We start from the raw sequence: 23,636 nt of genomic DNA on the forward strand, positions 1-23,636 counted from the left end.
AAACAACTAGTAATTTCTAGGACAGTTTCTGCAAAGCGACAGGAGTTCACCAGAAGTTTGCCTTTGAGTTGTAGGTGGAACTGCAGGCACGGAGTAAGCCTGCTTTTATTTCCCATCAACTCTCTGTTTACAGTCTCTCCCGCTAACTTACAGCTCCGCACAACACATCTTCTTCTTCCACTTTCGGCTTCTCCCATCAGGGGTCGCCACAGCGAACAAGTCGCATGGTAAATTTGGCAATGTTTTACGCCGGATGCCCTTCCTGACGCAACCTTCTCAAACCGGGCTTGGAACCGGCAGAGGTAGAGAAGGGAACAGGGAGCAGCCCGGAGTCGAACCCTGGTTTTACAGACGGAAGGCGCCGCAAACCAGCACGAGCTACGCACAACACATACCTAACATTAACAGTGATACAAAATAGGCGAGCAATATAGGAGCTATCCAGCTGTACAGTTTTGAGCCAGATGCCAGCTCAGACGGGGAAAGCGTAGACATAGATGGATCTGTTTCTCTGTGGGTGGATGCATTAGAACGGAGAGGAGCAGGGAGCAAGTGGCCAGCCGATTTTTAAGTAACTACAAGCTTTTTCAAACAGGATTTTTTTTGCTGCTCCTAACTCACCATAATTTGAATAAAGACATACTTAGAAACACAGTTTTAATCTTAATTTTCTTTATATATGTCCTCCATCAGAAAAGTGCAACAAGAACATGTTAAAAACTGACTATTTGGTTCTTTTGTTGTCAGACACGGGTTATGTTGGACACATACTTGACATGATTCGACGGGCGTCTTCCGTCTTCGTCAGAGTTGTCATCAGATGGTTGCGTGTGACGTATGTAAAAACATTGATTGTGACTGATGACGACTAAGACGGAAGACGTCCGTCGAAACAAGTCAGGTATGTGTCAAACATAACCCGTGTCTGATAACAAAAGAACCAAGAAGTCAGTTAACATCTACAGGCACTATGAACTTTATTGCACTAACCTGTTAAAAACACCAGAAGCACAGTTTTCGTTGGAGTGGGTCTTTAACCAGCACACACAGACTTCACGTCGAAGCAACTTTACTACCAAAAGAAGTCATTACGTCTGTTAAATTGAGTTATTAGTGAACAGGACTGATTGGCTTTTTCAGCTGTTAGAATTCATTAAAAAAGGAGTACTTTGGAAAAAGTTAACACATTTCTACAACACGCTTGAATCACTCCATAAGCAAGTAATAAAAATACATGTTAACATCATCCAAGTGGCCAAGACTTGGCAGACAAAATTTACAAGCCTGGTCCTAAGAAACAAGCATGCATGTTTGCCGAGTAGATAAAAATCCATCTTTAATAATAGATGTAGATCTGATGTATGTTGTGAATATTGTTCAGCTGAAGGGTACAATTGCGTGCCACTCACTGGCCTGCACTCTCTTTTTCATGCACGCACATAACCATAAGCACACCTCATTCCCAAATGCAACAGAGGCTGATGTGCACCAAAGGAGGAAGTATAAATTATTCAATTGGAATATTATTCCAAAGGTCCTTTCACATCTGATTGGCTGGAAGCACAGTCGGGAGTCTCAAGTAGTACAAAAACAATAAAGCTTCAGGACATCAGGTAAGTCTCTTAGTTCATAATGTTATCTGCAATTATCCGCACCTCCAAGGTAATCAATTACAAATATCCATTCCTACTTTCCATTTAATTTTCTTAGCACTGGGAATTTACGTTTAAGACCAAGCATTTCTGGACAGAAGCAGACAAAGAAAAATAGCATAGACATACATTTATTTAAATGCAGAAAAAAAGCCCTTAGGACTGAGTTTTCCCTTAACTCATTCTGCCCCGTACAATTCCTCTTTTATCTCCCTTTTTATTTGTCCCAATAAGACTGTCGGTGCCTCAAAGGAACAGCCCTCATTTTAATTAGACCTGACCTGAGAATCACTTAACTGCTTCTCTACGCCTCTGTCTTCCCCCTCCTCTCAGAGCCTTCGCTCTGTTCCTCACATAGGTCCATTAACACCCTTCCCTTGGCACCCACAGGCTTCAACAGGGGGCAGACACAGGCGCTGTCTTAAAGACATTTTGAGGACATGCCAAGAAACATTAACCTACTCTAAACACCTCATTCATTCGCTTTCATTATAGCATCATTTTTCTGTAAATTGTCTCTTTTCTCAGCTCCATCATCCTTTTTGTTTATTTTATTGCTCCTTTTTGCCTCCATTGTTTTCATGAACAAAACTATACTGCTGCAGGTTTGGTTAAGTTGGATGGAGGGTTACTGGTTCACTCAGGAGGACAGATGAGGTAGATTTAATTCACACTCAAAAGAAATCAACAAATCTGCTTCATTACTTTTTTTACATATTAAACCTTTTTCCAGTGTAGGTTAAAGCTTTTTATTTTGATTCAAATTTAAGATGTCAAATATTTGGGCACAGCACCAAGAATATAAAAACATTACACAACATTGTAATGGTTCATATGAACCTAAGGCATATCCAATCCCAGTTCACAGCATCTGATGAAAAAAACATTAACGCACAATCTGACATTGGTGTGTAGTATTTGTATGTAAATCACAGAGGAGCTTTCTGGGGTTTAAAAATTGCCTATTTTGTCTTTGCTGAATCTCTGCTCTGTGAATTATAGAGCTATATCTAATGATTGCTTTAGTAGTTGACTAACCTCTAAGTTATTTGTATGTTTTCCCCGCATTAGCAGTAACAGGAATTTCATCAATTATTTTTAAACTTTCAATATATATACCTATACTTTAACATAGATAATAATGATAGAAAACTCTGTTACACAAACTACAAATTAAGAACAAATTGGTGCACAGCCCTTCTGCAAGGGATTGGGGGTTCAAATCTACTGCTAGACAGTCATTGTGTCCTGGATAAGACACTTAACTTCAAAATTTCCCTAAATATCTCTTTTAGCTGCTTTGTATAAAATAATCTTTGAAAAGTTTCCTAAAATTATGTAAACATTTCTTTTTTATGAATTACACAGCAAGCATAGCACAGTGTTGTGCTACAGGGACCTCCAAATAGGCTCCATAATAGAAGACTAATTTGACACAAATCCCCAACCTTACACTGTATTTGACCCTGTGACCTTCCTCTAGCACCCCAGTACCCCACAGGCACATTGCATGCCAGTTTAAAGGGTCAAGCAAAGGTAAAGGGAATGTAGTTGCATGCCATCTGCATTCTTCAGTGCTTCATCAGCCAAACATTCTTCATTGTGAAACTAATGGCAAGAGACTTTGTCAGTTAAAAAGGACTAAATAAAAAATTTCCCATGTGCTTCAAAGAGCTTTATGCAGAATTTCTTTGATTTTGGAAAATACTTGATTGCATTTACTGCTATGTAAGTATTTGTGTATGAACTAGAAATGTTTGTAAGTATGTGTTAATCTCGTCTAAACACCTAACACTCCCCTACCTGCTCAGACAAGGCCATGGGTTAAATCTGGCCTTAGGGCATCATGGCTAATAACTGCTCATCAACCGCTGCTTGAACTCTTAGAAAGTCAAGTGTTCCAATTGTAACCTTTATGTTAAACTTTGATTTCAATGTTTAATTGTTGCTAAAGTTTAAAATAATCCTATCGTGCAAGTAATACAAACTTCTAAAGATGAAACCTTATCCTTGTTTAAAAAAAAACTATTTTTGTAATACCTTCCGCATTCCTCAAGTTCTAGGTGATCCACGTTTAAGTCAAACAACAGTTGGAAAGTTATTAGCACAACTTCTCGTGTAGTTTGGGTGGCATGCTGCTGCCTGATCCAGCTGGTGAGGAGCTGGCACTGTCAATCAACTGTCATTCATCACCGTCCCACACATATTAATCCAGCTTGGTGTCATCCAAAATCTTGTTGCTCTCACTGCTTCTCAAAAGTGAAAAATCTGTCAAACGTTCAAAAGATATGTGTGCACACAAAACAGAATGTAGATGTTTTTTTCTGTTGTTAGGAATAATGTTCCTTATCGCTCCAGGTGATAAAGTCTCAAAACTCGGATAAAACAGATAATGAGGCGGGATGGTGTGGGCTGTCACAACACTGAGCTAAACCGGCATCTTATGTGTCAATCAGCTATCTACAGAGCCAGATGACCAACAGGTCAGGCAGAGTTTACAAGGATTCATGCCTTTAGAACTTCACAGAATTCCAACTTTAGATCCAAATGTATCAACTGCAAAGAGGAATAAAAGTCAACACGTTTGCGCAAACAGATAATGAACCAATGGAAAAATGTGGACACCATTTCCATAAACGTACTAAAAACCAATATCTTTGTAACATTCTCCTACCAGTAGTTATACATTTACATCAGGAACATCGATTCACCAGGGACAGTGAGAAAGTCACAAAACTGGTCGCTATGATGAGTAATAATTAGTGTTTTGTTGTGTTGATGTATGATTGATACAGAAGAAAAATTCTCTGATGGTGTTTGACACATATGAATGAGTCCTAATCAAAATTGACCTATAAATTAAGCTTCATTTAATGTCAATAAGAATAGCAACAATAATAAAATTAAGTCTCATGCTACTGGCTGATTTTATACATTGTATTTCCATTCCAATGTATTCAAGAGGATAAAAATGGGGGGAAAAGTGGAACAAGGAGAGCATATAAAGAGATAAATAGAATACCGTAGTATCCGTGCCCCACATAGCTACCAGGATGCTCAACACCTCAGCTTATAGTGTCTCTTTAGTCTGGCCATTACAGAAGACTAAAAGGTCATTGAGGATAACTACCTTGACTTTTACAGGCCTAATAAATCTACACTGGATTTTTTGGGTTCAAAGAGAGGAGAGGAATGGGGTTGGGGTAGGCAGAAGAAAAGATTAGGATAGTGAAGGCTGGTAAAGAAAAAAAAATGAAAAGGCGTCGACCATGGAGGACGTTTGGGGGGTAGGGTGGGCATTCTTTTCTTCCTCTTTGAACCCTGCCTAGAGACAATAGCACTCACTTAGAGCCAAGGACCACAGGGCATGATAAGGTAATGATAATGTAATGAGGTCCAATCATGAACCTGAGCTAAGAGGAGGGCCTCTTAATTTGTCTCTGGAGTGGTAGTTCAGAGACAGATTGATTGGTTGGAGTGAGAATGATGATGTGACATATGCAAAATGGATGCGTCTGACAAGCACAGAAAAGCTCCTCTCCAACATTAATTGAACAACCATTGAATTTGATGGTGTCATTACTAAGTATGCACTGTGCTTCTTTTGAGTGATGTTACGCAACGATACTGAAAAACCAGGTTGGACCTAGAAACATACACCAATTACTTTTAACACGTTCAAGACAGCAACTGAGAGGCATTAACAGGAAGAAGATGCCATGTATCCAGTTGTTCTGAAGATGGTGACAGATTGTGTTAATAAAAAGTACACTACACCACTGCACTGTCAAAACTTGACAACAGCCCACATGAGCTTCTTTGTTATGATTTTCAGTAGCCTTCAGCTGCTCTTTGTGTCTGAGCCAATCAAAAACAGTCAGGTCTGGATAAAAGTATTACAAACACAACCACTACTCTCCTTCAAAGTATGCTATTTTCTACCATTTCTATCCAGTGTATTTTTTATTTAAAATAATAAACCTTTTTTTTTTTTTTTGCCAAACACAAAGTGTTGTGTTTAGACAAAAAAGCACAAACACACTCCGCAACACATCATGGTGATGACATTGTGGCTACTTGTTGATGCCAAAATGTTGTTTTTGTGTTTGGGCAATAGGAAATATTTATACAGTACATTTGAGTTGGGTTAAATAAAGACTGTATGACAAACAATAAATATAGTGAGGTAATTTTTTTCTCACAACCTTATCATGCAGCCCATTTTTTTGGATAATTCTTCGATTTGAATCCTAAATCAGTCACATTATTTGCCTCAATGTGAAACAGGAAATACTGGTGGTGAAGGGTGGCAGTTTTTCTTCCGAGTCTGACTAATTTTCCAAACAGTAGAAAGTGACATGCAGGAATGTTTTCTAATGTTTTCAATAGACTTGAATATTTAAGATTTTCCCTTACTTAGATCTCCTCTTTCCCAATGGCAGCATAGAATGCCACATTTTCAGTTGTTTAAATCGTCTGTTCCTGTTCTGATGCTGACAATGTCAGCAGGCTCAGCAATTTACTTTTATAACTTAACCAGTTGTAACCATTTCTTCATTAGATATTTATGATTTTAGACAGACCTTTCTCACTCTGTTGCCTTTTGATTTAACGCTATGACAACGATGGCAGAACCACTGATCAATAGTTGCACATCTCGACTTGTCACTCAATAAGAGACAAAGGTACACACTACTTGGAGGAGTTTAACTTCTCAGTAAGATTTCTAGTGAAATTCTTTTGGAACTTGGTTTTGATCGATACTAACAAAAACTTAAATATTTGTTTTTCATCTATTTTGTTCAAAATAAGCCATGACAAATTGAGATAAAATAATAATAAAATAATTCCAGAAATAAACAGCAAAACTCTCCCTAAGATGATTAAACTTTAAAACATACCTCAATAGTAAACTGTTTTCTTTTCAGTTTAAAGGCCAGATCCTTGTGGTCTGGGAGATGACTTGCCAAACAGTTCAGACGAGGTACCTGACGTACATGCAGGAGGCCTGTGAAAAGCAGGAAACACCAAAGATGAGTTAAAAGTTCAACAACACACTGTTTGGTTTCATGGTTTCATCTAAATTCCCCAAACAAAAATGTATATATGTAACGTCTGAAAAATTAATACTAAACATGAAAAATTGCACAGTTTACGGGATTGAGTTAAAGATTAGATTTTTTTTACAAAGAATTGTTAAAAATGGATTTAATTTCGTAAGAATAAAGAGTGAAGAAACAATTGACGTAAAGTCTTATAGCAGTAACCCATTTCCAACATTGGAACAAACATTTGGCAGCTATTACGGGGTAAAAGACGAACAAATACAGAACTTATAAAAGAAGTGGGTGAGCCGTTGACTCATTTTCAACACCTTTCTCGTCCTTTTGTTCCAAGATTATCCCATCGTCCTAAAACTAGATGAAAAGTAAAGCAAAAGCGTAAGAGAAAAGGAGATATTGAGGAAGTAATGCAGAAAGGGAGACAGAGAAAGTGGGGGATGGTAGGTCCTCTCCTCTGTGCACTTGGGTGATTTTCCCTTGCTTGATTTGCAGTGACAGGCTTCCCAGCATGCTTTGAGCAGCCCTGAACTGCTGCCGCAAACACGCACGCACGCGCAACCACACGCACTCTCACACTCGCAGCAGATGCGCTTGCACTCATGAACACACATCAAAACATTCATAAGTATATTTCAAAACACCAGAATTCTCTTGCCGGTTAAACAGGGTCAAAAAGTATTCTTGAAGAAAAAAAAGTTGAATAAGAAAACGCAAACATCGGAAATCAAACAACACTTCTGCCGTATGAAGGGATTAAAAAAACGAAACTGTGCCAAACACTTATTTGATGTAGCACATCAACTTGAACCTCTTGACTTTACAATGAAGATGAATGTGAAGAGACATCATGTAAATAAAACATGCTGCTGTAAAAAAGTATAGTCTGACACTGAATCTTTTCATTGAAATGCCTTTATCGTCACAAGTAGAGTCTAACACTAGGAACAGATGATGGGCTAAATCTGAGGAAAAGTGCAGGTTTGAGAGGCAAAGCTAAAAATACCCCATTGCTCATATTGACCTTTATGGATATAGAGTGATAAGATTAGCTAAGACTGAAGAGAGGGGGAAAGGAATGATAAAACTTTTCAGAAAAAAGTGATAGTTGGGACTAGAAGAGACTAAACAAACCAGGAGCCCTCCCTTTCCCTTTTTCCTTGGTTTCTCACTCTCCAACCATCCCCTACCAGTGTCCTCTCTCACTACTGAAAGCTTTGCCCTCCACTTATTACCAGAGCATGCTGGCCATGGAGACATTGAGCGAGGGATGGAGAGATGGAAGCAGAGAGGAGGAGAGAGTGATGGTGAGAATATCGATTCCCCAGTGTCGGTCTGCTCTGCTCTAGAGCCTCAGGGGTAAGGGACTCGGGATGGAGAGTGGGCGAGGCGAGAGGGAGAGGGGCTGTGCTGCAAGGGGGGGGGCAGGGATGGAAAGGGTGAGGGTGCGAGGGAGAGGGGGTACAGTGTGGCAGCTGAATCCCCCCCGGCCTGTCTACTGAGGAGTACGTCTGATTGAGCAGCAGCACACTAACGCGCGCTGACAGCCTGGCCTGCAAGGGGGATGCCCTGCCTCCATCCACAGACCAGCCTCAGCTTTAATGCACTGCGTGTGTGTGTGTGTTTGATGGAAGGGAGACAGAAAGATAAGCGAGTGCGTGTGTTCTTACCATGGTAGTCTTTGTAGAGAGGGTTGGTCTCCCTCTCTGAGCCTTTGAATGATTCCAGGGCAATGGCATTGTCACATAACCTGGTTATGCTGCCCATGAGAGCCCTGTCCTGTAGGATGGAGTTGGAGCAACGTCGAGGGAGGGAGAAAGAAAGGGAGAGAACATGAGCAGGTAATTAAAAGCCTCCTGACGAGCCATCAGTGTTGCAATTAAACCAGGTCATCACTTCCTGTGGCCAGGTCACCTCTGACCATGGCTGATTGGAGTTTGATGGAGTATTAACAGAGAAACACTAATCAAGAGTTGTACAGGTGATGCTGGGGCAGCCACAAACACAGACCATTCACCAGTAACACAAAAAGCCCAGCAACATTGCTTTAGCAACACACCAATATATCTTAACATGACAAAATAGCCCACTTTACAAAAACAGTTAGCAACTGGTCTGCAATTATAAAGCTGTCCAATTTAGAACTTGACAGAAAATAAGAAAAGAAAAAAAACTTAACCATGGTGAAAGGAGCTCCCCCTACTGGTTAGGTCACTGACTTGTTAAAACAGGATGAATGAAGTCTAGAGTAGATAATAAAACAAACAAAAAGGTGGAGGTATGGGTTAAAGAAAAGTGGATTGGATGGTAAAATAAAGAGAGCAACATAGGGACAGAGGGAGAGAGGAGTCTTGCATTATTAAAGCTTCTGCCTCCTGAATCATTCACATCCTTTTTTCTGTGTTGGTTGCCACCGTCTAATGCAGTTTTCATGGCTTCATGTGTTTCCCCCACTCTTTCTCCTACTTTTCATTTTTGTCCTAGTTCTAAAGTATGCATATCCAACCAGTCAGTACCACGGCACTTCAAGGCTATCTTAGGTCACTCATGTGCAGCAATTAAAGACACTGTAGGAGTTTGGATCTGACAAATTATTCAGAACATTAATGGCACAGTGTACCAATAACGTGCAAGAGAAATGCCAACTAAAACATTACCTGTGTCGCTTAGTGAAGGCTGTAATGATTCTTCTGTACACACTTGAATATAGAAGGGAGGCTTTTTGGCAAAGAGTCAGAAATGTCAGAGTCAGACGGATCCAAAGTGTTCACTGTGAACAGATCGTTCACTGACAGCAGGATCAATAAAACATGCATTTGCTGCTCCTTGAAGGTCAAAGAAAGGCGAATGTCCACCATATTATTGTTGTTTTTACACTGCTTTCAGAAATGAAAGTGTGTGGTTTTTGAAAAGACATTTTGGTATCCAGACTGCACCAAATAAACATCCAAACTTCACCTAACTACACTGACTAATAATGAGGGACAGTTATTAGTTTTTCTGCAGCAATACTTCAACTATGAACACAAAAGTCATTTGCTTTAAAATTATAGAGAAAAAATAAACTGTAAACAAAAAGAAAAAAGCTGTGTGTGAAATATAAAGCATTCTTTTATGTCATAAACATGCTGTTACTCCGTTTGATGGAATGTAAATGTATTAGACTGCCAGAAGAACACACCCAGATTACACAGAAACCAACGGGAAACGTGTTCTTTTTTCAGTTGTAATAGTATTTGGGAGTTCAGAGCCTTTAATGCCAAAGGGTAAATGAAAATGTATGGCCGTTATAAAACTCTGGCAAACATGTTAATAATGTTCATCTGAGTATGTGTCACCCAGTCTGACCTACTAAGATTTTCTCTGCGGTAAACCTACATCTATACAGACAACATTTTTGTTGTTTGAGGAAGAAAGTTATGCACAAAGAAAGGTTAAATAAATAAATAAAAGCTAATAAACATAAAAAGACAACATTTGGGTGCACTATTAACATTTTGAGCAAGTATCTTCAGTTGGACGCTTTTTGTGCACTAAAAAAAGGAGACAAGGACAGGTGCTTACATTTGCAACATAAACTCCTGTTTGATATGAAAAATTTATGATTAAACAGAACAAAATAGAGTGAAATTGTAAATTGTACAAAGAAATAATGTGAAACACACAGAAGAAAAGGAAGGAAAAAAATGAAATAAATAACAAGCCTGATTAAAACTCTTTCCTAAAAAGCTCAGAATCTTCTTTTGAGTTAAACATGAAAATATTCTGTAGATTACAGCCAAGAAGCAGCTTCTGCATGATTCACTGGAAGTCCTGAAATGATCTCACTCAAATTTTGGCCTAAAGAGGCTTCAACAGGGAAACCTGTAAAGGTCTGTGTATTGACTTGATCAGTCCAAGCCTGTTGAGCTTTATATGTTTCCAGCCAAAGCGAAGGAAAAAAGCATCCACAAAAAAAGAAAAGCGTCAAGATGGTAGGATCATTACCAAGTTTTCCTGCCACTGCTGTTAGAGGGACGTTTAGTTTATCTTTATTCTAGGTGGTTGGACTAAGTACTAATAAAGTATCTTTATTTTTCAATAAATTGCAAGATCCATAGCAAACAGTCATCTGTCTTGTTATTGCAAAGTATTAGAACAAGAAATTTATAGAACAAGAAAAATCAGTTGTAATAAAAATCTGAAGCAACAAAATGTAAAAAAATTCAAGTACCTCCAAAAGTCTTCCACTGACTCTGTAAATGAATGAGTTTAAGAGGAAATGTAAAGTTCTGTGTATGGACTGGGTGTGGTTGCAGGATGAAGGGAAATCCGACTAGGAGCGGCCTAATTAATGTTTCAAATGGACTGTGGCACTGGGCTGCTGTAGGGAGGCTTTCAGGGAGTTGCTTAGCTTTCCAAGCTACTCAATAATGGATTGATTATTGTAGACTAGTAGGATTGGGCTAGCTGGCTGAGATAAAGTTGTATCAGCAAGCACACTGTTACTAGTCTAGACAGTCCACCAAAGGCCATTCTCCTTAACCTAAACTCATTATCCCAGGAAGTGACATAGACATTTAAAATAGCAGTTGCTCAAAAGTAACAACACTTTTGCTATGAGCTTGTAGATCCTTTATCAATTTTTTAATGTCAACTAGTATATTTTACAACAACATAAAGGAATATTCACAATACTAGCTGATCATGAGGTCATAAAATAACAGCAGATAATTACCTCTATGTTGGCTTAGTTACAAAACACCTGATTCAGTCCAAAATTCCCCCCTCTCTTCGTTCCCTCTCATTCACTTCTCTCCCCAGGGTGGGAAAAGGGGAGGAAACAGATTAAGGGCTTGGAAAGCTGGCTAGAATGGGAAAGGGGGACTGCTCCCACCACAGCTGACATCTGCTAGTTAGCCACTCTACCTTTTTGACTAGGCCAAAGCCACTGAGCACTAAGCATATAGGCCTGGAGCCAGAGTGTGTTGTGTCAACACAGCTGTTTTCTACGTTAAGCACTGACCTATATCTTTAAATAAAGAGATGACAAATAATGCAATGTCAATGCTCTTGTGAATGAGTACTCCAAGGGTGGTGGAAGTGTGGCCAGGTTACTTCAGAAGAAAGTCTCAGATGGCCTTTGTGGTGAATGTGCTTCTATAGTGGACTGTCTGGGGGAGGGCTGTGGTTTACCATATGCCTTAGCAGATGACTCCACCTTCACACTGAGAGACCAGACTGGACACAGACGCATACACAGCCCACCCCACCACAAACACAACTAAGTACACACACAGTTACAAGGAGCAATATGTATAAGACATCAAACGGCTTGTAAAGGCAAACACAATTTGCATGAGTGGTCATAACTTAAATCGTCAGATTAAAAGGACGTTGACCAGGAGGTGCACTTTTTAGAAGGTCTGGGAAATGCTGCATGGAAGAAGTCTTGCAGGCTTTAGTCACATCAAGATGGTGTTTAACTACATGATTAAATCAAGACCCAACCTAGATAAAAGTGCAAGGATTTATAGGTCAAATTACCACATCTTTAAATTCTAACTAGAAATATTGTAACTAAAATGAATGCTACCAAGTTATAAATAAGAGTTCAGCAAAGTACAGTAAATTCTTCTGTGGTAAACAGAAGAATTTGGAATACCAGTAAAAGGCAATGGGCTACTAGCCCCTTACACCAACAATGCACAAAGTTTTGCGGGCAACGTCTTACCTGAATGAGGTGAGAAGGTACAGTAACAACGGCGACTGACAGGGATGTCCTCAGCAAGGCACGAAGTCCATAAAGAAAGGAAGTTAGTGCATGGACGTTTTTAGGGTTGTTGTAACAACACAGGTCATCTCCCCACAGAGCTGAACCGAGAGAGTGAAGTCCAACACGCAAAATGTTGCGTGACTTTGGCTGTGAGAGGACAACAGGAAAAATAGTTATCTCAGTACTGAGTATAGTCATCTCAAGTTATATAAATGCAAAAAGAAGATAGTGATGCAAGACACGTAAATGTAAACGTAACCTGAAAAAAAGCACTTTAAAGTGACTTTGGAATGGTGCTTTTGTTTTAGGTTTTATACATTCAAACTTGTGTAAGAGAGTAACTGGCCAGTCTGTTCACCAGCACAGACGACCAGAACACTGTGCCCAAACGTGAGTGGACACAACTGCCCAATCACAGAGGCCATCTGACACATTCACAATGGACCTGTCAGAAAGGCTTCCAATATGGCCGCCACCCAGAAACCCCAGCACATTCTTGGCACAACTGTGATGCTCCCCAGCCAAGAGAGCTTGGATAATGGTTGAGTGTCTTGCCTTAAAACTCTTCTACCCCATCAACTGTCCAACTAACACAGAAAGAGTCACCAAAAGGTGTTGGGATATATATCACTAAAAGAAGGAGCCAGGCAAATCTGGGAGACGTTTGTAGCTTACACTTCCATTCCCTTTCAGACAGGGTTACTTCAGGACAACTTCTGATTGCTGAAGGAACAACGAAGAGTGATTAATAGCAAAGCGCTGGCTTAAAGTGGATCACTTTTTCTTTTTTTAAGCTCCTTTTCTCCTCCCCCTCTATTACCTCAGCCCTCTTAAAATCTTTTTTACCTCACTCCCTACTGCTTCCTCTTGAAGCAGTATGACCTAAGCTTTGTTTGAATCAAAATCAGAATAACAGGGATCTAAGAAAAACAAACGCCATTGTTTTGGGGATGTTTCAGAAATGACGCATAGCTTTCCACAGGACAAACACTGGTCTCTATACTTGTCTTTTTTTTTTTTTGTTTTGTGTTTTTTTTTCCCGCAGGCTAACTGTCCCATACTCTGTTGGAGGTTTATAATTGTGTCACTAACACTTGTCTTTGTTCTGGAGTCTTTATCTATTTAGATTTTGACAGTTTAGAAATATATTTCTATGTTCAAAGGCTGGCAAAATAAAACGGTGGTGACAAACTGTTGCTGTGGCAGCATAAGGACAGCAGGCCAAACTTAACTCCTATAGTTTACCCTATAGAAAAATATGAGAACTGTGCCAGGAGGCTCTAGCCAAGGACAAAAGGCCAACAATACAGACTATAACAAGTCTGGGACTCCTAGCTTATTACTCGGTAGTTCTTGAGATCTATACTTTTCATATCACACCGGCTCAATTAAGACAGAACACTGTATTAAATAGTTCAGCTTTTAAAAAAAAGTATGACATGTAATTTATTATGTTAACATTGGCATAACATCAAATTGAGGCACATCTTTCATCCATACTGGCCATTTTTATGTGCCAGTGCCCATGTAGCTCCACACTGGTCTGCATTCCTGGACTGTGCCAACATCATGTCAGGTGGCCACACTGCTTTAATGATGTCAGCAGTTAATCTGCTGTTTGAGTGACAGCACTTGGGGATGGAAGGTGGGGGGTAGAGGTGGTAACAGAGGGAGTCATGGCTCCAGGTGACAGGCAGAAGGGGAACAGAATGAAGGTGAATATGGACATGTGTGCATGCAATCAAAAACAAGGCAGTTTTCCATTATTCTTTATTTTTAAATATCAAGTGTGTGCAGTGTTCTACAGAGTTACATACAAAATGTTGTGAATACTGTGTTAACAAAATTCTATGTCTAATGAAAAAATATATAAAAGAGCAACACCAAGTTAGACAGAAAGGGACTTTGTAGCATTTTGTAAAATGTTTGAAATTATTCTATTTTTGATCAAACGATGTCTGTCAACAATAATGATCCAAATGTTAAAAGAAAACTTAGGATACAAAAGGACATTAGGTAAACTTTACTTCTGTTTTTGGTAAAAAAAACTACAGAAAATAATGTTGAAAAACAATATTAAAAGGTAGGTTGAGTTAGTAAACTGCAGCTGAATTTTAAAATATGTTTCAGGAAACTAAACAAACCATCCTTTTTTTTACAAGCGGAGATAATTAAAACCAGGGGTGTAACAATTAATTGACCTAATCGATAAATTGATCTATATATCATCCAACCAGATCAATCTGTCTGAGGCAAGTTGATAATCGAATTGAATCGACCTAAACCATGATAAATATAATATAATATAATGGAAAACACCATTTGATGAAGGACAGGTTTATTTTACTGTAACATAAAACTGACCAAGTGCCATCAGAGTGGACAACACACACACATGATGGCATCAAAAAATGATCAGGTCATCATTTCAGTCCAATGTGTGGAAAGACTTGATCATACAGTGTGGTAGAATGTTCTAATTATGTTCTCTTTGTATTATTTTGATATGGAAAAACAACAGTAGGCTGAACTTTATGTAACTAAAATGTGAATGGATTTGTCAGGTATTAATCTCTGAGTCACACTGGTTGAATTTTTGGCTAAAGATGTCCTTGATTGATTTTAGGCAAGTGAATTCCATCGTCAAAATGAACCAATGCCAACTGTAAATCATATCATCAACCACATATGATGAAATGAATCAAATCATTGTTAAAATGAAATTGTTAAACACTTAATAAAAAATATTAAATGTTTTCCTTATTTGTATAAAATTATCTGTAGATTACCACATTGAAGATTGAGCAATTTTTTTTTTGTTTTTTGTGAGCGTCAATATTTTTTTGCTAAGATCAAAAAAATGTTAATGCACAAAGAAAGCACTTCTTAATCAGAAAGTATTTAATTAACTCGAGATACTCATGATTAAAATATGCTTGCCGCACAACATCAGGTGCAAAAGATTTTGAATTCAATTAGAAGCAAAAACAATCAAAACAGTTGGGTTAATTAAAATCTTACCAAGGGGGCAGTCAAATCAAAGCCCTCTCTTTGTATAACATCCCGAAGAGACTTCAGCAACGCAGAGTAGGACTCCAGCTTTGGACTGCACATTGGACAGAAAAAGGCAGACGGGTAAGGGGAGAACAAAACAAAAAAAAGGTTACATTTTTATAAAACTATGCTAAGCTTATCACTGCAGCAGCCTAATAATGTATGACTACAGCATGTTTTTCTTGACTCTGCTTTTCTGGACCCATCGAAGCAGACAGATGATCTATATCAAGAGGTCCAATTAATTTATTTGCTTGATTAAATTACAACATGACTGGTCCTTTGTCAGCTCCCCAAGGATCTGATTGTGCCGAGACAGACAGACAGATGAAACACACGTGTGCATAAACATACACACAACAAAGATGAGATGGACAATAAATGGGCTGATATCTAGAATTAACAGACAACAGCATTCTGGTGTTTATTCAAGGGTAAAATGTGCACCACTGACAAGAGGCAATCAGCACCAACTGAGTGACACTTAGAAACAGTGGAGTGGCGGATTACAGCTAAGCCTCTTTATAAAACCATATGAAAGTCAGTATAAATGTTAACTTCGTCTTTACACCGAATGATCTACTTAACAATGTGCACCATTGCAATGACCAGTCTGTAGTGACTCACAGTGGGCTGCACCATCATCTGCCATTTTAACCTCAAGGCTGCAAAGCAGATACACATAGGTTGATTACGCACCAACGCTCTTGCATAAGGCACCTAAATACACACTTGTGTTGATTACACTTGGCCATCTATATCCATCAACTCTATTTCAGTTATTCAGCACAACAATGGTGCCTCCTGACCCTGCTGTGGCTAATGATAGAGCTGGATTGGTGAAAGAGGGACACCTACCCTCCATGGCCTCTATGCTCGTGCCCCAACTCTAAGGTAGGGGGCTGGGAAGGGGTGACATGCAGATGAGCAGGAGGGTGCCTCTGGTTGGCAGCAATTGTATATATAGATGCCCCTACTGAGTGCCACTCCTTCAGGTACCAAAGAGGTCTAGGTACTTAGCTCCGGGGGCTAGTGCATCAGCTAATTAGGATCATACATGGAGAAGCTTCTTTATCTCGGCGTTCCTCTTTCAGCCAGGGAAGAAAAAAAGAGAGAAGGGGGATGCTTGGTCTTAAACAACAGGATCTGTATCACCTAGAGAGCAATTTGTGCCAATTATGCCTTCAAGTGAAACGGAGCAATTTAACAGCTAGGGTATCAACATGGGGCTGTGGACACGTGCAAGGGGAGTTGACTGGCTTGGAGTTTGTGTAGTACGTGTACGTACAAAACATGCTGAATGTGTGTCCGTACTTAGGCGGGCTCTGGGGCACAATGGTGTGGTGCAGGTGTAGTTTCCAGCTGTCAAAATGTCTGCAAGGTCTGTAACCCATTCACAAGCTACAACAACTATGTCCTTCTTTCTACTGTGCCCCATGATTCCGTTTTTTTTAATTTAACTATCAGACATCACTTCGCACAAAACTGATACAGTCAGTGTTGCTAACTTTATGTAATACAATTGTGGAAATCTAAATGTTTTACGGGATACCAGCAACATTTAATGTGTTTGTACTGGCAGTGTGTTAAACATTCTCTGTTTGCTAATATGAAGGAAGAGGGATTCTCTAAAGCCTCCTCCACATCCTCTGTGATCCAGATTGCTGTATTTACCCAGTGTGTGCGAGTGTGCCTTCCGTGTGGCTTTGTGTGCTCAGCAGCGCTCTTTCAGTAAAGAGCCTGCATGACCTCTGAACCCTAAGTACACTCAACACAGGAGAAATCAAACAGACGCTGAGCAAACAAGACCCTTATTTGAGTAGACATACGCAAACTTTCCGAGAGGCTGAATGACACGGCTGACAGTGAGCAACACGAAATAGAGGCTGAGCCACATAGATTTTTTCTGATTATATGTAGTGTAAAAACAAACGGAGGTATTAAGGATCTAAAATATATTTTCAAAAAAACTTTTAAATTTAGTATTTCAACAGAACTTGTTGGAGGCAGCAAGAATGTGTAATGTTAATCTATTTTAAAAATCAATATATTTTAGTTAAAATGTTGTAATTGGTAACAGACCAAAGAAATACTGATTGACTTTTGTAGAACCAACAACATAAATAGACATGTTAGATTACTTTGTTTTATTGTGAAACAAATGTATGTTCACAACAAAAAAAAATGTAGAGCTTTTCTTATTGAAGTCAATATTAATACATTCTGATATTGGTTTTCATTTTATATTAATCTGACTTAATATTGATTAATCACAAATGTAATGTCTTGTATGAGAAGTGCGTTAGGAATAAAAATCTTACTTTAATTTCTCCCAAAGCAATGAAAATTTATGAATGATCCTTTTTACAAAAAAATGTTAAGGCTAGTTGGTAGTCAGATACTGTATGTCGCAGGTTCAAACTTTCATCATTTTTTAAGAAAAGGCATGAAAGTAAAGTAAGGAAAGTTCTGTCCTCCCATGTTCCACATTCTTCTCACAGGGCTTTGACAGCATGTCCTCCTTAGGTCGTGCAGGTCTGCCTGCATTACTGTTTTCCTTATGTTCAGTAAACATTGCCATGTTTGCTTGCATGTGTTCTGCAGATAAAGTCTTATTTGTGTATGGCTGATTTTGGGGGACGATGTCATGCTTATGTGACTGTGTTGTGCAGAAGGTGTCAAATTGTTTCCTTTGTGTTCTGCAGAGTCATGTCTTATTGTTTTACCTGTGCGTGCCTGATGATAGAGGTGGATGCTCTGGATGGTAAAAGCGGTGCCACTTAGCTGCCTGGCGAATTTCCGGCTCCATGGTCTTGGACACATCATAGTAGTGCCCAAACCGAGAAGAGGATGCCAGTGCACTCTGGAAGGGTCAATAAAAATGTTTTTGATATAATGTTATTGTTTTATGCATTTCAATTAACTATTACATTTTAAAATAACAAATTAGAACCAAGTCGTTAAAAACAAAATATGCTAAATTTACATTTTTTATAAACATTATTTTAATGCAAAAGCTTTTGTTTATGCTTCCTTTTTTTTTGAAGAGTAGCAAGTAACTACTATGACTGAGCACTTAATCATTCTTCACATAAATGTCCACTTCTGACTGTGAAAGCAAACGTGTCAGGGAAGCAGGGGAAGGCGGATGTTTTCCTGCAGCTGAAAGAGAGAGTTTTAGCTCTTCTCTCTCTGTGAAACCACAGATTCCATTGTTAAAGGGGCCCTTAATCTACTCCTAATCTGGATTAGGGCCCCCGGTGTGTCGCCTCTCCTGGCAGGACGAGGGGGTCAGCAGGGCAGGGGGGGGTCAGAGGCTCATCTTCTCTTTGTGAGATAGGCAACCCGCTTAGCGTTCCATCCCCGCCCTGACGGTCTCACCTTTGATCTGATGTCTTCATCGGCAGAGCAACACAGTGGGCAATACCAGAAGAGGTGTGTGTAAGGGGAAAGTAAGCGTTGACTCTCGGGGAGAATTTGGCATGCAAATCCTCTACTGAGGCTTACTAGCAGTTTGTAAAGACGATTTTACAGGGGAAGGGGGAGAGGTGAGAAAAGGACACATATATAAAGAAGTTTCCAGCCAGAGAGAAAGAAGGAGAGGATCCCCAGGGATACACTGTGTGCTGTTAATCCACATAGCGATATGGATTATAGATCGACGGGGGTAGACTGCAAAGACGTAGAAAGGGAGGGTTGGTTCTCCTCAAAGCGGAAGAAAGAGTGCAGAGTTGCCGACCCTAGCAGGGGAGAAAGGCAGGGATTTGGGGGAAGACAGAGGCGCAGGTCTGGGTCATAGGGTTGAGCGAACAGACATGTCAATGGACAGCCTGCAAAGTACTCTTGTTTCCCAGGCTAAGCAGGGGTGCAGGCGTGCTTGTATGTGTATATATGTGTGCTGGGACCAGTGAAAAGCCTAGCTATTGCCAGATAAGTGTGAATAATCTGGTCTAGCCCTAAAAAGAGAAGCCAAAGCCTAATTCACTCCACAAAGAAGTTTAGAAGCTGATGGATTTAGATGTCAAGACAATTGTCAACCTACTAAAACCAAAGAACCACTACTGTCCATTTTCTTCCTATCATTAAGAGAGACACATGTTAAAAACTCTTATTGAAGGCAGGTCATCCCAAGGTGACTTTCATTTAAATCCCATCGTTAAAAATAGCTTACAATTAAACTAATGACATTGCAAATCCTCCTGAAACTGGATCAGATTACCTGTACTTTTGGCAGATTCTGATAGCGCCAAGCAATCTTCATGGCATCCAAAGTGTCCTGAGGCTCACAGGACATCCTGGGTTGTTCTCCAGGTCTATGGATGGCAACATCATCCAAGATGGGTGCTGGGAGCTCCTGAACATAATTGTACAATTAACAACAATCTATTCGTGGTATACTTGGCCGAACGTTTACCATCAATAAAATCAGATTCGAATTTATTAATGTGTGTGTCACACATGATGAGTTCCTATAGGAGCAGTCTAAATGAATGAAATTATATTGTGGTCATTTATGAGTGGATGAATTGATGAAAATGTACACAAAAGCAAAAAAAGATTCACAGATTTAGATGAAAAACTGTAAACGTTTTCCTATAATACAAACTCTTGAATCCGTTAACCCATAACACTCAATAGGCCCTCCACGGCGTCCAAACCACATAACCAATTTTTAAGGGCATTTCTGACCTCATGTCAAAGATGCGCTGAAAGTCCATTTCAAAAGGCTTTTAAAGTGTGGATTCCAAATGATATAACAAATCTGATTTTCCTTGTTATGTTATGGTTTCACAGTCCAAGACTTTCGATGATCATTTTTCTAAGAGTTTACCCCCATTCGCAGCAGACCCGATGGACATTTGTTACAGGGAATACCTGAATGCCCAACGTTTTATCAAGCAAAACGCTTTATAAACACCCATTGTCACATTAAGTAAGGTCATTACATCCTCCTGTGGATGTATGCTGAATGTAAACAGTTGTAAAAGAAAAAAAAACGCAGCTGAAATACTGGATGGATTTTCATGGTAAAAGTTGGGTATAGCTTGGGTTTTTGCCAAAATACATAACATGCTTGTGAGGTGGCCATTCGTGTTTTATGAAAATACATTGTTTTTGAGTGATTTGTGCTTCTTTTTTATCTTGAAACTTCAGAAATTGCAATACAAAAATGCCTGAGACATTAGACTGAATTTTAAAGTTAAGGGTTGCATTTCACTTTGTTGCTTCCTGAATTTCTTCAGTGTTTTTTTTTAACTACGCAAATTAAATTCAAGATAGAAATTGTGATTTTCCAGTGAAATAATGTTTCAACTCAGATTCTTTTTTGCTTTATTTTAAGTCTGCTGTGTTTATACAGTAAAGCAAAGTGAACAAAAAAAATGCAAAGTCATGTAATGAAGGCTGTGCTGAAAAAAGCAATACTATCTAGACGTACAGTTTTAAACCAGATGCCAGAAAAACAGAGACGTATATGGATTTATTTGTTGATGCATAAAATGGAGCGGAGCAAGGAGCCTTTGGGTTGACAATTGTAGTTTGTACGTAACAACTACAAGCTTTTTTCGGCATTTTTTCATCTGCCCCTGTTTCACCACCATTTGAATAAAGAAACACCCAGATAGACTGTTTTAATATTATTATTTTTTCATATATGCCCTCCATCATCAGAAAAAAAATAATTCAAGAACACGTTATAAACACCTAACACTCAATTTTAATTGGAGTCGGTCTTTAGGGTGAAAATATAAAGTTAAACTCAAAAATAGACACAAAACAAGCCAATTACCCTGGAAGGGTTAAGGAGCAGTCTCCAAAAACAGAAACAATTTAAGGAAGGTAATATGCAATTAATATTAAAATAGTTTCCAAATTGGTGGAAAACTGTTGATTCTTTAAGTGGAACAGTGTGTTCCTAAGTTGCCTAGCAGTCACAGTCCATTCTCACCTTTGACCCATTCAGACCTGAGTAGCCAATAAACCCACAGCGGCAAAATGTTGATCCACGTTTAGTCAAGTTAACTGGATTTCTTTTTGTACTTTTTATGTGCTTCAATGCAATGCACAAATGGTAACCCTTGCCAAAGGTAATTGTGAGAATACAAAACAATGTGAAATATTTTTGCCGGATTCCCCCCTCTCATAATTAGTCTTTGATATGCAAAGAGAGGGTGATGCTATGACCCCTCCCACTATCAATCAGCAAGACAGAGGCCCTCCTCCTGTGTGCTGGGTGGCAGGCAGCTTCTTGAGATACGGTTTTCTTTACAGATTGATAATCCGGGAAACATTTCAACAATGCCACAACCATGCCACCCTCGACTCCCGAAGGTAGTCCGGTTGACCCTGACACAAGGGGGAGCTGATTATTGTTGTACCATCAAAAGCTCATAAGAGGAAAAAAAATCCTATTTGCCTATGACTAGATGGTAAATAAGATGTTATAAAAACAACTTTTGACAGAGTAACAGTTACACTGGACACTGTAAAGGTGATATATTCAGGTCATCCTGGAAGCTTTGTAATTGGATTGTCAAAGCTTTTAGAGTAGGAAAGAAAAAATGCTTTTTCAAAAATGTTTCCACCTAAGTACTATGAGTAGAGAGGAAACTTGGTCTCATACCTGTAAGATGTCGTCAGGGTCATCTTGAGCTGCTGCCACAAAAAGTTCATGTCGACACACAACTCCTTCGGCCAGAAAATACTTGAAGATCATGCGAGAGAAGCTATCATATCGGTCCTCCTCTTGCAACAAAAAAATGAGACAAAAACAATCAGTGTTTGTGAAAAATGTTGTGCAACATTGTTTCCTTATACGGGTAGATCTTGAAAACATTGATGTGATACAAAATATAAAGCTTCTAACTGTATTCAGACACATAACCACAGATCTAGCAGTTCATGCTCCCATCATAACTGCGGACAATAATTGATGTAAGGGCAAGTTTCGGTTAAACTTTTGCAGACAACACCTGAGGTGGCCTTCGAGGCTCCACAGTAACTCAAGTGTTGCTTTTTGATCTGACAACTAAAGAGAGGAGATGACGTCTTCATCAGTCTTGTTAGTGTAGTAACAGAATCCATGTCCATTTTCATACCCAACCAGCAGCGGAGGTGGAAGGGAGACACCTGCCGCAAGCACTCATTAGACCCCTCCCACAGAAAAGACAGGTAGGGGTGAGGACAACTGACAAGTGGAGGTGAAGAAGGATGAGACAGCTGATGTCCTGAAAATGTTTCCTTCTATTGGGTTCACTGGAATGTTAGCTATTTCTTTTCTTTTTGTCAGCAGCGGCATCCTTACACTGCTATGGTTCGGTTGTCATTCACATCAGCTCTCTTTCCAGTAGAATAAGCTATGTAACAAGACAGTAGATGTAACTCAGCCACCCAGCAGCTCAAACTCACCAAAACTGAGCTTGCATTATTACTGTGGAACCCAACTGAGCTGAACACATAACTCTGTCCAGCACGCTGCTGCTGTTTCCTGTCACCGTCAAGATTTTGTAAAGATTTTATAGGCCTTTCTTTGCAAGACAAACAGTGGGCACAGGGACAAAAACAGCAGTGACAGTAAGGTAATGGACATGCAGCTGACAGCTTGGGAATGACATCCTGCCTTGTCATCCTTGGACATCCGGAGAATTCTTCTCCCTCCCACGTTTCTGATCTGTGTCCTCACCTACGGACTTCGGATGGCCCAGGAAATTCCATGGCTCTTCAATTTGTTGTCGGTGGGGCTCCCTGTTCTCTTATTGATGGGTTTCTAGGTCAGCAGGCCTTTGTGGCTTTCAGCAGGCCCCACAAAGACTCCCAGATGGGCCCTCTCAAGATGGGGCTTATTGTGGTAGTGTTTCTATGGGAGCCTTACAAATGGAACCTCCAGGAGTCATTAGGCTGTTGAGGCAGGGGGTAAGAGGAGGGAGCGGAGGTGGTGAAGTATAGCAGCAACAGGGGGTGGGGGACGGTCATATCTTTGAGGTACATCAGTCACTTTGGACAGTCATGGTATGATTTTTTTTTTCATTCTGACTAAGGTTTCAAAAATGGGGGATGCCTGAGTTTCATTTGCCTTCAAACAGAGAAAAGGACTGAAAGAGTCATATCTGTTACTGC

The 23,636-nt window shown here is 39.6% G+C and overlaps 1 protein-coding gene across 1 annotated transcript in view; it reads right to left on the bottom strand.

The window, feature by feature from the left end:
* Positions 1–23,636, bottom strand: part of elp4 (elongator acetyltransferase complex subunit 4) — a 53,579-nt gene that overhangs the window by 24,130 nt on the left and 5,813 nt on the right. The window contains exons 3-9 of the mRNA XM_023953526.1: positions 22,144–22,265; positions 19,741–19,875; positions 18,248–18,384; positions 15,489–15,573; positions 12,426–12,614; positions 8,383–8,491; positions 6,554–6,660 (exon numbers count right to left, since the gene is read on the bottom strand). Coding sequence (XP_023809294.1) covers positions 6,554–6,660; positions 8,383–8,491; positions 12,426–12,614; positions 15,489–15,573; positions 18,248–18,384; positions 19,741–19,875; positions 22,144–22,265 — 884 coding nt within the window. The remainder of the gene's footprint in view (positions 1–6,553; positions 6,661–8,382; positions 8,492–12,425; positions 12,615–15,488; positions 15,574–18,247; positions 18,385–19,740; positions 19,876–22,143; positions 22,266–23,636) is intronic.

Source organism: Oryzias latipes, chromosome 3, assembly GCF_002234675.1.
Source record: "Oryzias latipes chromosome 3, ASM223467v1".
Lineage (NCBI taxonomy): Eukaryota > Metazoa > Chordata > Actinopteri > Beloniformes > Adrianichthyidae > Oryzias > Oryzias latipes.